The 15,182-nt window shown below is 31.2% G+C and overlaps 2 protein-coding genes and 1 pseudogene across 4 annotated transcripts; 1 reads left to right on the forward strand and 2 right to left on the reverse strand.

Moving 5' to 3' along the window:
- The first annotated feature begins 648 nt into the window (after positions 1-648).
- Positions 649-2,649, forward strand: LOC123881375 (annotated as a pseudogene).
- Positions 2,650-9,705: 7,056 nt separating this feature from the next.
- On the reverse strand, positions 9,706-10,892 carry LOC123881377 (protein FORGETTER 1-like). Of its 3 annotated transcripts, none has more exons than XM_045930048.1 (4): positions 10,722-10,892; positions 10,571-10,624; positions 10,396-10,498; positions 9,706-10,014 (listed from the first exon to the last, which is right to left on the reverse strand). In XM_045930048.1, the coding sequence occupies exons 1-4, from the start codon at positions 10,826-10,828 to the stop codon at positions 9,940-9,942; spliced, it is 339 nt and encodes a 112-aa protein (XP_045786004.1). In that variant the 5' UTR covers positions 10,829-10,892; the 3' UTR covers positions 9,706-9,939. The 3 variants fall into 3 exon arrangements, with proteins under 3 accessions (XP_045786004.1, XP_045786005.1, XP_045786003.1); XM_045930049.1 differs by having other exon boundaries at positions 9,706-10,048; positions 10,722-10,885; XM_045930047.1 differs by lacking the exon at positions 9,706-10,014 and having other exon boundaries at positions 10,097-10,498; positions 10,722-10,891.
- A 556-nt stretch (positions 10,893-11,448) lies between these two features.
- Positions 11,449-13,247, reverse strand: LOC123881378 (CTP synthase 1-like). The gene is made up of 4 exons (XM_045930050.1): positions 13,105-13,247; positions 12,941-13,020; positions 12,767-12,853; positions 11,449-11,523 (listed from the first exon to the last, which is right to left on the reverse strand). Exons 1-4 carry the CDS (start codon positions 13,220-13,222, stop codon positions 11,476-11,478), a joined length of 333 nt encoding a protein of 110 aa, XP_045786006.1. The 5' UTR covers positions 13,223-13,247; the 3' UTR covers positions 11,449-11,475.
- Positions 13,248-15,182: the final 1,935 nt, after the last annotated feature.

The following is a 15,182-nucleotide window of genomic DNA, read 5'->3' on the forward strand; positions in this document are numbered from 1 at the left end:
TATAAAAAAAAGACACAAACCGTTAATTTTGATGTATCTCAATAACATATCAAATGGTTTTAAACCTGGATTGAGAGATTTTAAAATTAACCACCAACAACAGAAAACATCAATGGTTCCATCAAACAACTACAAAAGTGGATTGGTGAATACAATAAGCCGAATTGACATGGATTGGTGATTGCTCAATAAGCAGAATTTATAGTGTAAATATCAGATGCAACAAAAAATTTGTTTACTAAAATCAATCTCTCGCCAAAAGAATGCATATCCTCTAACTCCACTTCAAAACAGAGTGCATCCAATGAGCTATATGAGAATAACATGTGTATCGATTCACAATTCTCAAATAAATTGAAGATATAAGAAATAAAAATATCACAAATGCATCTTTGTTTTACTCGTTCTGGTTTTTGCCATGAAAATTGAAGAGAAAGGTAAAAGTCTATTCCAGTAAATTTTGAAGGGAAAAATTAATAACCTGTGAAATTATTAAATTTTAATTGAAAAAAAAATAACTATTTTATTCAAACAAAGTTAACAACGTTTAATCATTATATATCATCTTGATTCTTAAATTAAAAATGGAGTTATCAATGATATATATATCTCAAATTGCAAACTATAAACTTGAGACATGTATTGATTATGACAGAACTATGCCAATTGAAAGATTTGGAAGAGCTAGATATCAGCAATAACATGTTCACTGATAAACTTCCAGAGTGTTTAAGCAACTTAACAAACCTCAGAGATCTCGATGTTGGCGGTAATTTGTTCAGTGATCGTTTTCCATCCTTCACTAGCAATCTCACATCCTTGACAAGCTTATCTCTTTATGGAAATTACATGAATGGATCATTTTCATTGAGCACATTGTCTAATCACTCCAATCTTGAAGCTCTATATATTTCAACACACAACATTGGAGCACACATTGAAACTGAAAATACAAAGTGTCATTCCTACTTTTCTTTCATATCAATATCATTTGATATTGATGGACCTCTCCGGAAACAAAACGGTTGGATCATTCCCAAGTTTGTTGCTACATAATAATGATGGCATACAACATTTGGATATATCAAACAACAATTTAAGTGGTATGCTTCCAAAAGATATTGGTATATTCCTTCCTAGTGTTACCAATTTGAACTTTTCATGGAATAGCTTTGAAGGAAACGTACCTTCATCGATTGGTGAGAAGAAAGAAATTGTATCCTTGGACTTCTCTAATAATCATTTCTCGGGTGAGTTACCTAAACATTTGACCAAAGTAAGCGATAATTTACAAATCTTGATGCTCTCTAACAACTTTCTAAGTGGGAATATCCCTAAATTTTGTAATTCAGTGAATATGAAAGTTTTGTTTCTTGATAATAACAACTTTAGTGGGACACTTGAAGATGTATTGGGAAACAATACAAGATTAGTAGTGTTATGCATATCCAATAATTCAATCTCAGGCACAATTCCTAGTTCAATTGGGATGTTTTATGATATGCAAGCCCTCCTTTTGAGATTTCCAACATGTCAAGTCTTCAGATTATAAATCTTTCTCAAAATAAGTTAATTGGATCAATCCCAAAGTTCAGTAAGTTGAAATCTCTAAGATTCTTGTATTTGGGAAAGAATGAACTCTCTGGATCCATACCATTTGAACTATCTGGAAGTTCATATCTGGAACTTGTAGACTTGACGGACAACAAATTTCCTGGTAAAATTCCAAACTTGATGGATAAGCTATCAGAGTTACATGTTCTCTTACTAGGAGGGAACAATTTGGAAGGAGGTATTCCAACTCAATTGTGTCTGTTAAAAAGGATCAACATAATGGACCTATCACGAAACTTGCTCAATGCTTCAATACCATCTTGCTTCCAAGATTTGTCATTTGGACAATATGATCATGATTATGATCCTATTTTTGAAATCACAATTCCCACCTCATTTGCTACTCCATATTATCATGGATGTTGGAGACTTAGCCCTTTTCTTTTTAGTACTTTTTGGAATTACGGCCGGCTACACTTGGAAGTGGAGTTCAGAACAAAGCACAATGATTACTTTTACAAAGGTAAACTACTAGAGAGCATGACTGGATTGGATTTATCATGCAATAAGTTAACATGTACCATCCCTTCTCAAATTGGACTCCTACAACAAATTAGAGCCTTGAATTTATCACATAATAACTTGTTAGGTCATATTCCAACAACTTTTTCAAATCTTACTCAAATAGAGAGCCTTGATTTATCGTTCAATAACTTGAGCGGTAAGATACCATATGAACTAACCCAATTGAACTTTTTATCAATCTTCAATGTTTCATACAACAACCTTTCTGGAACACCACCTAGTACTGGACAGTTTGCAACCTTTGATGAGGATAACTACAGAGGTAATCCCGGTCTTTGTGGACCACTCCTTAACCGGAAGTGTGAAGTTTCATCACCATCCAATGACAATGGAGAAAAGGAAACCAAAGTGGACATGACAACATTTTATTGGAGTTTCATAGCATCTTATATAACAATACTATTGGCTTTCATAACAGTGTTGTGCATCAATGCACGTTGGCGCATGGCCTGGTTTTATTATATCAGTAAGGTTATGCGTACATGTTTTCCAACTTTTCGTCTTTATTGATGAATTTCATTTAGTCCCTATTAAAACTTTATGTGGAGTTTCAAATATTTGAATACTGTAATTTATCTTTGCACTAATTTCGACATTTCAATTTGAGACATTTGATGTTAAGTTCTTTTTTCTTTGTTGTTTGTATGATGTACGTACTTATCTACAGTTGTTTGAAGTTATTGTTATGTGTTTTACATGTGTTTCTTTTTTTTTTCTGTTTTATTTCATACTAATGCCTATATAAGTTACTCTATATATAATCGGTCAGTCTCTAATACCAATCATTAATCATCAATTTATAAGGAAAAAATGCACTGGTGCAGAAAGGGGATTTCACTACTGGCCAAACGGACTTTCCACTACTGGCCGTGGCCGTAGTGATTGCTGGCGTCGTTGTAAGTCCAGACTTTCCACGTCTGGTCTTTTAATACCCGTCGTGGTATGTATATTTCTTCTTTAATTATTATTTAAAATTATGGACTTTCCACGTCGGTTTTCCAATTACCCGTAGTGGTATGTATGGGATTCCACGTCGGTTATAATGAATAACAGTAGTGGTATGTATGGTTTCAAATTTTTTTAATATAAATCATGGGGATTCCACTACGGGTATTTACACATACCCGTAGTGGTATGTATGGGATTCCACGTCGGTTATAATGAATACCAGTAGTGGTATGTATGGTTTCAAATTTTTTTAATATAAATAATGGGGATTCCTGATTAAATCTATGTCATACAAATGGTAACAAAAAGAGTATAGAGAAGTCCTATTGAGCCCTCTATATTAACTTCCTATTTCATGTACATGATTCATTCCATGTTTTTTCAAACTCATAATTATGATAAAAATGAAAGTAAACTTGTAAGGAAATGGCTTAATGAATGGTTTACTAGTTTAACCTTCACTACAACATTTATTGTTTCTGGCAACACATTTTTATACAACATGTGTAAATGGTTGCCTAAAAGTAAGACAGGCAACAATTGCCGCTTGATGCCATATATGTTTTGGCAACAACATATAATTGTTGCCTAAAATGTGAAAGGGTACAATTTTAGCATGTAACAATGACGTTCATTTGGCAACAACTGATAAGTGTCTCCTAAGATGTTTTAGGGGACAGTTTTGAAGCGATGCAATATTTCTAATGGAAAGGGTACATTTATCAAATGTTTCTTTTAAAATTCAGCATTACATTTTTTTGGCGGTATTATTTAGTGTGAAAATTTTTGGCGTATTGTTTCCCTCCAAACTCCAAAGTGTAAAATATTTTTTTTCTTTTTGGAACAAGTGTAAAAATGTTTTAATAATAAAAATAAATTTTTTTGAATAAATAATAAAAATAATTACTAATATAATTAATGTAGTTATTTTTGTGAGTCCTCTTTGAATTGCTTTAAGTTCTTTCTCTACCTTAGCTTAGATTGAGACATCATTTTTTTACATGATTTTTTTCTTCTAAAATATAAAAATAAAATAGAGAAAATGATACATTCATTAATAGTATAAAATAATTTTACAATACATTAACAATGTATTTTTTTTACACATTTATCCAATCAAATTATATCAGTGTCACTTTTATAGATTTATTCTTAAAATATATCTTAAATGTCTACATATCATGATATAATTAGATGTGTGTCGAAAAATTACATCGTCGAGCTATATAAATTGAATAAAGACTTTAGACCTATCATGTTGTCCAATATTGTTTACAAGATTATTACCAAAGTCTTGGTTCTCTCCCGCTCCTAACATAGGGTTAGTTGATAGACATATCAAATGGAACAATAATAACTATACTTGTGTCATTCTTAATGTGGATGGAAGTTGTCTCGGTTCTCCCGTTCGATCCAGATTTGGCGGCATCATTAGAAACACTTCTGGTAACTATCTTGCAGGCTTCATTCAGGGGTCATCTGACATTTTGCTCGCTGAAATGTATGCTATCTACAAGGGCCTCCTACTGCCCAAAGATATGAGTATTGATGAACCTGTTCGCTACTCTAATTCTTTACACTGTGTCAACCTCGTCAAAGGTCCTCAAATTAAATATCATATTCATGTTGTGTTGATCCAAGATATAAAGGAGTTGCTCTGTCAAACCAATGTTTCTCTTCATCACACACTTAAAGAAATGAATCAATGTGCAGATTTCTTGGCTAAACTTGGAGCCTCCTCAGATGTCGACTACTTGACTCATGCTTATTTTCAAGAAGGCGTTCATGAACGATGCAATTGAAACCTTCTTTCTTCGCGAATAATTTTTGTTTTTTTGTTATTTTTCTTTTCTTATTAGGTTCCTTACAAAAAAAATACAAATTGAATTCAAAAAATAAAATAAAAATGCCAAAAAATTGAAGTGAGTATATATATATATATATATGGGTTTTGCTAACGTACACCCGCTTATTTTTAAGAAGGTGTGTGTTAGCAAGTTATAACTAAAAAATAGTTAAATACACCCTAAGGTGCATGTTGCTAATGCACACCTTCTAAAAAATAAGTGGGTGTACGTTAGCAACTCCTATAGGCATTTGCTATAATACACCTACTTAATTTTTAGAAGGTGTGTTAGCAAATGATAACTAAAAAGTAGTTAAATATACCTTAAGGTGTATGTTGCTAATGCATACCTTCATAAAAAATAGTGGGTGTGCATTAGTAAATCCCTATATATATAGAGTCAGGATCCGTTGACACCAACTAGTTTGACACCAAATGTTACACCTCTCAATAACGTTTTAACCGATATAAATTTTATAAAATCCACCGTTGGATTGAAAGTTTACATCATATAGATCATTTGTGTAAAATTTCAAATAAATCCAAAATCATTTGATATGTTATTGAGATACATCAAAATTAACGGTTTTTGTATTTTTTTAAATGCTGTTAATCTTTATGTGTCTCAATAGCATATCAAATGATTTTGGATTTGTCTGAAATTTTACACAAATGATCTATATGATGTAAACTTTCAATCCAACGGTGGATTTTATAAAATTTATATCGGTTAAAACGTTATTGAGAGGTGTAACATTTGGTGTCAAACTAGTTGGTATCAACGGATCCTGACTCATATATATATATATATATATATATATATATATTTTGCTTTGCAGCTAGCTTAAGAAAAATAAAACAGTAAAATTTATCTTTTTGGAAAAAAGAACACTAGTCAAGCCATTGGACAACACGTCAGGATATACTTTTTCTTTCTTTACTTCTTTCTTAAAAAATCCCAAATTCACTTGAGTTCTAAAAACCCTATTGTGAAGATGAACCATTTCCACCCACTGTGACGGTGGCTGAGAACCATTAAAGGGGAAATCTGCATAACTCTCACCTCAAATTTATCAATAATCTTCTTCTTTCGGTTCCCATTGTGACGACGCAAAAGAGTGAAGTTCGTGACACGAAACGGAGCAAAATAGTCAACTTCTAAATCTGCAATCACATTGATCGTTCAGATTGATTTGTGAGTGAAATTAACACTGATTGTTATGTTATATTTATTCTTTGGTTTAACCATACTTAGTATTTTTCGATTTTTTTTCAAGGATTCACCAGATTCGCCGTCCTATATGTTCTTGCGACAACACTGAATCTTCCTCTGCGAGAAGATTTGCGACACTTCTGTCTTCAAAGGTTAGTTCTTTTCCATCTACCAATTTCCTCTTATGTATTATATTTTGATTGTGTATCATTTTGCTTCAGCTTCTCTATTCGAAATAAAAATGAAATTTGAATTCTTTTTATAAACAATGAAGTTGAAAAGGAAAGGTAAATTAGGGAAATAATATATCCTCAACTATTTTGGCTATTAGAAAAAACAAATGAGGTGATTTATGTTGAATGACTTAATTGCCACCTGTTTTTTCTAAGTTGCTTATCAGTTCTAGTTTCACGAGGTGTTTGTTCTGTTCTTGTTGTGTCTTCTTTTGGCTACGGTAAGGCTTTGTTGTGGTGTGTGAATTTGGTGCTGTACATGTTCTAGTGTGTGTTGTATTTGAGTTTGAATTAAATGTTACCCTACCTACTCTACTCCACAACCATATGAGATTTAATTTCTGAGTTGGATTTTCTATTTTCATCTTTATCAAGCGATTCATCTTTATACAACCCTATGCTTAGTTTATTTTTTTATGATTAATATATTAGGTTTTTAATTCCTTAAGGTACTTATGGATACTGATAGTGATAGTGATGATGAAGTATCATCCGATGATATTGATGGCTTACTATTTGAGATGTTTAAAGATGTCACTGAAGCAGATGGGATACATGAAGGGCTAAATGAAGATGTAAAGAAATTTTATAAACTAGTTGATGATGCAAATCAAGAGCCATATCCTGGTTGTATCCTAGTTGATGATGCAAATTTTATAAACTGAAAGAGTAGTGTCTGACTTAAGGCTCTTCTTAGGAACATTGGCTAGGAACTCATCATTTTGTCCTCTAATTTACACAAATTGGTCAGGAATGCCAGATAAGAATACAAAACGTTTCTGGAAATATACTAATGTATGTGTTTGTGTGTATGAATTTGAATGTTAAAAATTCTTTGAAATTTTGATCTTATTTTATCTTGTAATTGTTGTAGTGGAAGTTTATCTTGCCAAATGAAGCACAAGATTGGGTTGACACTACTGCATGCATGGAGAAGATATAAACACAAAATTAAGAAGAATCATTTTTTTAAGTATTCCAACATGACTTAGAGACTTAAACATCGTCCTCCAAAGATGCTAGAAGTTCATTTTAAGAAGCTTTGTGAATACTGGAGTTTGAAACCTATACAAGTAAGATTTATAATTAATATGTATGTATGTATGTATAAATAATGTATTGTAATATTTTCTTTTAACTATAAATGTAGTCAACAAAAGTGGAGGCATGAGATGGGTCTCAAAAACTTTGCGTTACTTTGTGAAAAATGGTAATATTCTTGTGTTTTGCATTACTCTGTTAATATTTACTTGAACTGCTTGGATTGTGCTTTGAAAGATAGAGCTCAAATTGAATTGCCTGATCTGATTACCCAACTTGAACTGATAGATTAAAATGCTTGAATTGATATCTTTTCTGCATCAGTACTGGTATGTTGCTATCTGCATAAGTGCATATTGCTGCTGTTGCACTGATGTTATCTATTTTTTCTTCCTTTCCTAGTTTTTTTGTGTTGGTACTGGGCGAGTTTGTTCCCCTCACCTTTGATGTTTTTGTTTCCTTTTTATTAGCTTTTTCTTATATCAGTATTCATTTGATTTATTATGGTCTGATATAGACCGAGGGGTTTATTACGGTCTAGTAGGCAATTGAATTATTTTGATTTGTGCAGCGTGCAAAGGAAGGAAAAGAGTCCACCCAAGCAGAAGTTTTTGTTGAAACTCGGAAAGGAAATAAAGGAAAGAAATTGGATGTAGAAACTGAGAAAGCAATTGTATGTTAAAATTTATCTTTAAAATAAATTTAAATTATATGCAGTAAATATTGATATATTAGTAGATAATATTTAATTTTAATTTTTGCTAGGCCAAACTTCAAGAAATGGTTGAAATTGAGGAAAATGATACAGAAGCATTTGAAGTTGTTTTTGGGAAGGAGCATATTGGCATTTCAAGAAGATGCATTTTCGCATTAATTTTCTCCATTGGCAACTGATTTGGATGGTTTTTTTGCTAGGCGCATACTTGAAGTGTTAAATTTCATCTATGTGACATTTTGTTTACCATATGCGTCAAAGTATCAAACTACGTTAGATATTTTGTCTACTATTTTGTATTTGACTTTTAACACGTTACGTTTCTCTATCAATTTTTTATTTGGCACATTATATATCTTTGTTAAATTATATGGCTAATCAAAGAGCTGATTTGAAATTGTAGTGTGTTGTGTATGTAATTAATTAACGGATTATAAATTATTGAGTGTTTAATTATAATGATTTGTCTAATATAGCAAATTTAAATGCAAAATTATATCGAAACATGTTGCCTAAGATATATGCAACACTTTTCAGGTGTCTACGATTACCATGTATTGAGATCATGCCTACAGCATATACTGCTACTGTTAGAAAGTGTTGCCTATGCTAATAGGGAAACACTTAAAAACTGTCCCCTTTGCTTAACCTTTAGGCAACAGGCACAAAATGTAAACAAAGATGGCAACACTTATCAACTGTTACCTAAAGTTTGCTAACAAACTGTTCCCTATTATCAATAGCTCAGGCGACAGTTTTCGAAAGTGTGGCTAGAAAGTGCGAAAACTGTAACCTTATCCAATAGGTAACGCTCGCTTATAAAACAGTTGAAAACTGTTCCCTATACCTTTTGGTTACAGTTTTCATGGTTTACGCTACACTTTTGAACTGTGGTCGAAAAGCAAAAATGTAGTAGTGCTTGCTGCTTTGAAGTATTTGCATAACTTATCAGAATCAACGCAAAATAAGATAGTGTGCATAGATATCAAAATACATAAAATCCAAAACAAATTATAAAAATGGTGCATAATCCATGGACCATGACAGAGCACGATCCATGACATTGTAAAAATTTAAGGGGCACACTCAAGATAACAATTGAAGAAGTGGATTTTTTAAAGTCATTCTTAACATGGCTTTTAAATATTTACATATATGATACTTCCAACTCATTGTAAAAACCACAGATACACATATTCACACCTCATAGATGTGAAAAAAACATAGCAATGGAAGTGAATATTTAAATAAGAGACACATCCATGAATGAACCATAACCTCCAAAAACAATATATGAAAAACAATATATGAAATCATGAATTAACATGCAGAACAAAGTAAACCTTTTATATAAAGAAATCAGATAAATTGCATGTCCAGGAGTGCAAACCTTCAATCATTGCATGTCCTGACTGTAATGTGATTAAATTTCTTCTAGTTTTGTTTTTTAGTTTGTTCATCATTCAGTAACCTTTCATCATTAAAACAAAAGATAAATTGAAGTGAAAAGACATGATAGAAAGGCAAACATGTGTCAATTACGACCATGAAATTAATAAAAACATTAACTGCATGTATGTCTTACAAATCACAGGGTAATTCTACAAAAAATTCCATCAAATCACCACATATTCTTATTGCGACTGTTAGAGAAAGTGATCGATGAATTGATTGAGTGAATACTTACCAAGAGGTTTGATTATGTTTGTTCTTCAACTGTTACGTCTTCTTCAGGTCAGAGTGAGGCCAGGGAACTTCTTCAAAATCAATGTAGATGTTGCTTTGGAAGAAAGAGTGTGCTCGTTCAAGATCCGTTGATTGCTGAAATTCTTTCATGGTGGAGCTCGGTTGCCTCACGGTGGTTTCTCCACCGCCACAGCTAGCACAGCAAGTCAATGACTAATCAAGTAACCCTGTTAATTAAGCCTATTTATTAGCAAAGTAATGGAAAGGAAAAAAGAGTCGAAGTTAATATTCTAGCATTCTCCATTGATAAGCACTCAAGAACCTTGTGGATTATTTAGAATAAATACAAACATTCATGATAAGAAGATAAACATATGCAATTTTAGAAGCACAAATGCATCAAATAAAATGGGGCGCGAATATAAATGTTTTCTGGTTTTCTAGATCTGTCTTAACTGTAAGCTAGTCCCGTACTGTAGGGGATTATTAACAGTTCAATGTCTACTCTACTCTTATCAGTTTCCTTTGCATATGAAGTTACAATTACAAGAAATAACCTAAACGGTATATATACCTGTTTAGATGAAATTTCATACTCGTGTTCCCAACTTATTTGGGCTGCTTCTAAAGATGAAACTTTTGAATATTTCTTAGTTAATTCTGCCAGATGCATATCCCTACAATTGCAGGGGAAAATGGGTAAACAAGAAAGTTATACTAAAAGAAGGCCAAGTAACTGAAATACATACCGAGGTGATTCTCCGGTGGTGGGACGAACTATCTTATACATAGCTGAAGCAGAACTGCAACAGAAAGAAGAACAAACATAATGACTTCAGTAAACTGTCATTAATTGAAATTGAATCCTCATACAAGTATGACAAAAATCAGGAACAGTACCTTTCAAATGCTAAAATAACATGGCGTTTTCCCATAAACTCACTGTTGGACTTGTAGAAGCCATCTCCAGATGAACCAAACTCAGCTTTCTGTTTCTCTTTCAGCATGGTATTCGCCAACTTATACGTAAATTATAATATTATATCAGTAAACTATGTATGTTAGAGGAAAGAAAAATTTAGTTAGGACATCTGAGAAAGCATACCACCCAGAATCTTCATCATCTCCTTTAAATATAAAAAGTCAACATTTAATAATGAGGGAAAACACAGATAATTTGGTATCATAAACTTCACAACAGTCAACGATGAAAACTGAAACACATTATTATATACCTATTCAATCTAATATACGACAAGGGTCATGATAAGAAGATTTGAAAGAAAGATCAAAGACATTACTCAAGCTTACTTTTCATTGTTTTGTATCATCAGCAAGGATAGGCCTTGACAGTATGAAATCCCAAGAGTTGATCAATCTGTCTACTTCACTTTCATTGAGAAAAAGCAAAGATTGACAACTTTCATTGAAGAACACATGTGAGTCTTTTCCTAGTTTTGTTCTTATTATCATCCACTTACATGTTATAGTAATTAGAACATGTCACTGTAATGTGCTGAAAATAACTACAACAAGGTAACCATATATAACCTCACAACTGAAAGATTTAATGAAATAATATTTAATGAAATCATAAAAACTCTAATAAACTAATAAACTATTGGTACCTGATTCTGTCAATCTCGGCGATGTCTCACGAAACTCGAAGGCTAATAGCACCAAAGGTAGCAAATAGGAAAAACTGAAAAATAAGATAAAATTAAGGGTAAATAGTGTTATACCCCCTGTAAAATATGTGAGTTTTGCGTTACCCCCCTGCAATTTTTTTTTTTGAGATTACCCCACTGCAATGTCAAGATTCCTTGCGTTACCCCCCTGGCTCAACAAGTGGACATATGACATGGACGAATCTTGACGTGGCATGACACGTGGAAATTAATTTATTTTTTATTTATTTTTAATTGCCAACTCTGTAATTATTTATTTTTTAATTAAAAAAAATGAAAAAAAAAAACTTTTTTTTTAAAGAAACTTTTTTTTTTTATTTTCCGTAAAAAAAGAAGTAGTTTTCTTTTTTTAATTTTTCCGTAAAAAAAAAATGAAACCCAACTTTCTATCTTCTTTCTTTCTATTTTCCGTAAAAAAAAGTTGTTTTTTTTTTATTATTAGTTATTATTATTATTATTGTATTTGCTATTATATATATATATATATATATATATATATATATATATATATAATGTATTATATTTTTTTTATATAATAAATGCCAACTCAGTAATTATTTATTTTTTACTTAAAAAAATGAAGAAAAAAAAATTAAAAGTTGTTATATTTTTACGAACATACTTAAAAGAAAGTTTTGTTATTTTGTTTTTTTTTACTAAAAGTTGTTATTATATAAAAAAAAATATAATACATATATATATATATATATATATATATATATATATATATATATATATATATATATATATATAATAGCAAATACAATAATAATAATAATAACTAATAATAATAAAAAAAACAACATTTTTTTTTACGGAAAATAGAAAGAAAGAAGATAGAAAGTTGGGTTTTTTTTTTTTTTTTGACGGAAAAATAAAAAAAAAAAACTACTTTTTTTTACGGAAAATAAAAAAAAAGTTTCTTTAAAAAAAAAAAGTTTTTTTTCATTTTTTTTTAATTAAAAAATAAATAATTACTGAGTTGGCAATTAAAAATAAATTAATTTCCACGTGTCATGCCACGTCAAGATTCGTCCATGTCATATGTCCACTTGTTGAGCCAGGGGGGTAACGCAAGGAATCTTGACATTGCAGGGGGTAATCTCAAAAAAAAAAATTGCAGGGGGTAACGCAAAACTCACCTATTTTGCAGGGGGTATAACACTATTTACCCTAAAATTAATAATAGGAAACAATAATTTAAAGAAAAATTCTTGATTCTTGAAACATAACAGGACTGAAGCAAAGAAGAATGACCTGGTATATTTTCCCAGTGGTGATGTTATTATCCTTTGTAAGAGTGACATCAAGAAAACGCTCATAATTTCCCAAATCCAAATCAACCTTTATAATTCAAAAGCCAAATAGTAAATTAAACAGTCGAAAAACCATAATAAATTCAAATTGAACCGCGCAAAAGTATATGAAAACCTCTCCGCCATCATCAAGAACAAAAACCTCTCCATGTTCAAACGGAGACATGGTGCCAGCGTCTATGTTCAAATACGGATCTGCAAAAGTGAAGGAATGATAAGAAACGGTTACAAATAAGTTTGAGTTTGTTGAAAAGATGATGAGAGAGAGAGAGTGAGAACCGATTTTGATGGAAGTGACGCGAAGGCCGCAGGCTTTGAGTACGACGCCGATGCTGCTGGCGGTGACGCCTTTGCCGAGGCCGCTGACGACTCCACCGGTGATGACAACGTACTTCATAATTTGTGAATTTTGGGGAAATGAGAAGAATTTTTAGGGATTTTTAGGGATTCAATGAAATTGGGATTTTTAGGGACGATTTAGCCATGGCTTCGCTTTAGGGATGAATGAAGAGGAATGAACAAATTAATTAATTAATGAACATTTCACTACTGGTGAATACCAAATCGGTAGTGAAATACAATTAAAACAAATTTCAACGTAATTACAATATTGCCACCGTGTCTACTTTTCACTACTGATTTAAGAAAACCAGTAGTGAAATCCCTTATCTATGAACTTTTCACTACTGGTATTCAAATATCAGTAGTGGAATCCTTTGGTCAAATGGTTTTAACTACTGGTATTCACATACCAGTAGTGGAATCTCTTAGCCAAAAGTCATTTTTCTACTAGTGATGACATAACTGTCCTGCTTAGTTGTCACAGTATTTGTCATTAACTCAGCCAAATATGAGAGAGACCAATTCATCTTTCAAAAGATAAAACAGTAGGAGCAATCCTTGATGAAATACATCATATCAGATTGAAACAAATCATTATGTCTAGTCCTCAAGAGGAACTTTCCCACTGACTTTCATATTAGAGAAGTGTAGAATGGTTAACACCTACAACGACTTAAATTTTGTATTTTTACGTTGGAATCAATGGAGTTTGAACTTAGGACATTATGTATACTATTAAATTCCTCATCACTAAACTAAGGGCATGTTTATTATTGATTTATTTAAAGGGTCTTGCTAATATACACACCCACTCACTTTTGTGTGAAGATGTGCATTAGCATGATACACCTCATTTTTAATTTGTCACAAAAAGCCTCACTCTCTCTAATTGTGATTATTTTATTTTATTTTATTACTTTCAAAAAAAAATTTATTTTATTTTATTCCTTAAAGTAACTTTGCTTCCAACCAATCATTCTAGTACGGTGGAGAGAAAGAAGAAAAGCTTGTCCATGTCTATGGAATGGAAGTGGCTCTTTGGCATTTTAATCATCAATTTATTTTATTTTTTTCAACAAAAATATTTAAATAATTAATCAAGTTATTTCATGTTCTTTACTAATCAACACCAATCATTCATTCGGTGTCATATTTAGAATTTCATCATATTCTTTCATGAAAATGGAGAAACTATTTATTTTTTTTAACGAACAAAGTACCGACATTTTAGTGTTCCATTAAAAACTAGTTTCTCAAGAAGACAATGAAGACAAAATAAAAGGTTGGAGGACGTTGAATACTGTGGATGAATTTTGGTGAGAAGAATCCAAATGCAAAGAGGGAAAATCCATCCGGGAGAAGTAGTGAGAAGAGGATAAATGAATTTAATTAACAGAAACCAATTTTTAATTGCAAACTTAAATGCAATTACAATCATGTCCTTTGGTCTTCATTTATTTTAAAATAAAACCAAGGGCATTTAATGTCCAATTAAACGGGTGTATCATGCTAATGCACACCTTCATAAAAGTGACTGGGTGTGTATTAGCAAGACACTTTTCTAAAATAGATTCTTATAGTGTTAAATAATTTCATGTAAATTTTGTTTACAAAGAAACTTTTTATAAAAGTTTCGAATGAAAATTTTGTTTGAATAGTTATTCTTAAAATGTTATTTTAGATATTTGATCATTTTATTAAAACATTTTTTGGAAATCAAAATTTCAAAAAATCTCTTAATTTTGAAACCATTTCAAATAGATTTTCATAAAAATCATTTTTGAAATACAACTTTTTGAAAAAATTGTGATTTTGACTATGTTTTGATCTTTAATAATGTGTGTATATGTTATATGATGTCAAAATTAGTGTTTAAATTTAGAAAAAACGAATGTAAAAAAACTTGTAATATTTTGAAAAACGGTTTTAGAAAATCTATTTTAAAAAATACAAAGAAAAAAATCTATTTTTTTAAATCTAAAACAGACATGCCCTAAATCGAGTGACTTGTGATT

This window comes from Trifolium pratense, linkage group LG4 (assembly GCF_020283565.1).
Source record: "Trifolium pratense cultivar HEN17-A07 linkage group LG4, ARS_RC_1.1, whole genome shotgun sequence".
In the NCBI taxonomy this organism is placed as follows: Eukaryota; Viridiplantae; Streptophyta; class Magnoliopsida; order Fabales; family Fabaceae; genus Trifolium; species Trifolium pratense.

Coding starts and splice junctions, on each gene's coding strand:
- LOC123881377 (XM_045930047.1), bottom strand. CDS start 10,828: ATGCTGAAAGAGAAACAGAAAGCTGAGTTTGGTTCATCTGGAGATGGC. Junction 10,625..10,721: donor GTTATTTTAGCATTTGAAAG/GTACTGTTCCTG, acceptor TTTCTGTTGCAG/TTCTGCTTCAGCTATGTATA. Junction 10,499..10,570: donor ACCACCGGAGAATCACCTCG/GTATGTATTTCA, acceptor CTGCAATTGTAG/GGATATGCATCTGGCAGAAT.
- LOC123881378 (XM_045930050.1), bottom strand. CDS start 13,222: ATGAAGTACGTTGTCATCACCGGTGGAGTCGTCAGCGGCCTCGGCAAA. Junction 13,021..13,104: donor CGTCACTTCCATCAAAATCG/GTTCTCACTCTC, acceptor TCACTTTTGCAG/ATCCGTATTTGAACATAGAC. Junction 12,854..12,940: donor TTCTTGATGATGGCGGAGAG/GTTTTCATATAC, acceptor TGAATTATAAAG/GTTGATTTGGATTTGGGAAA.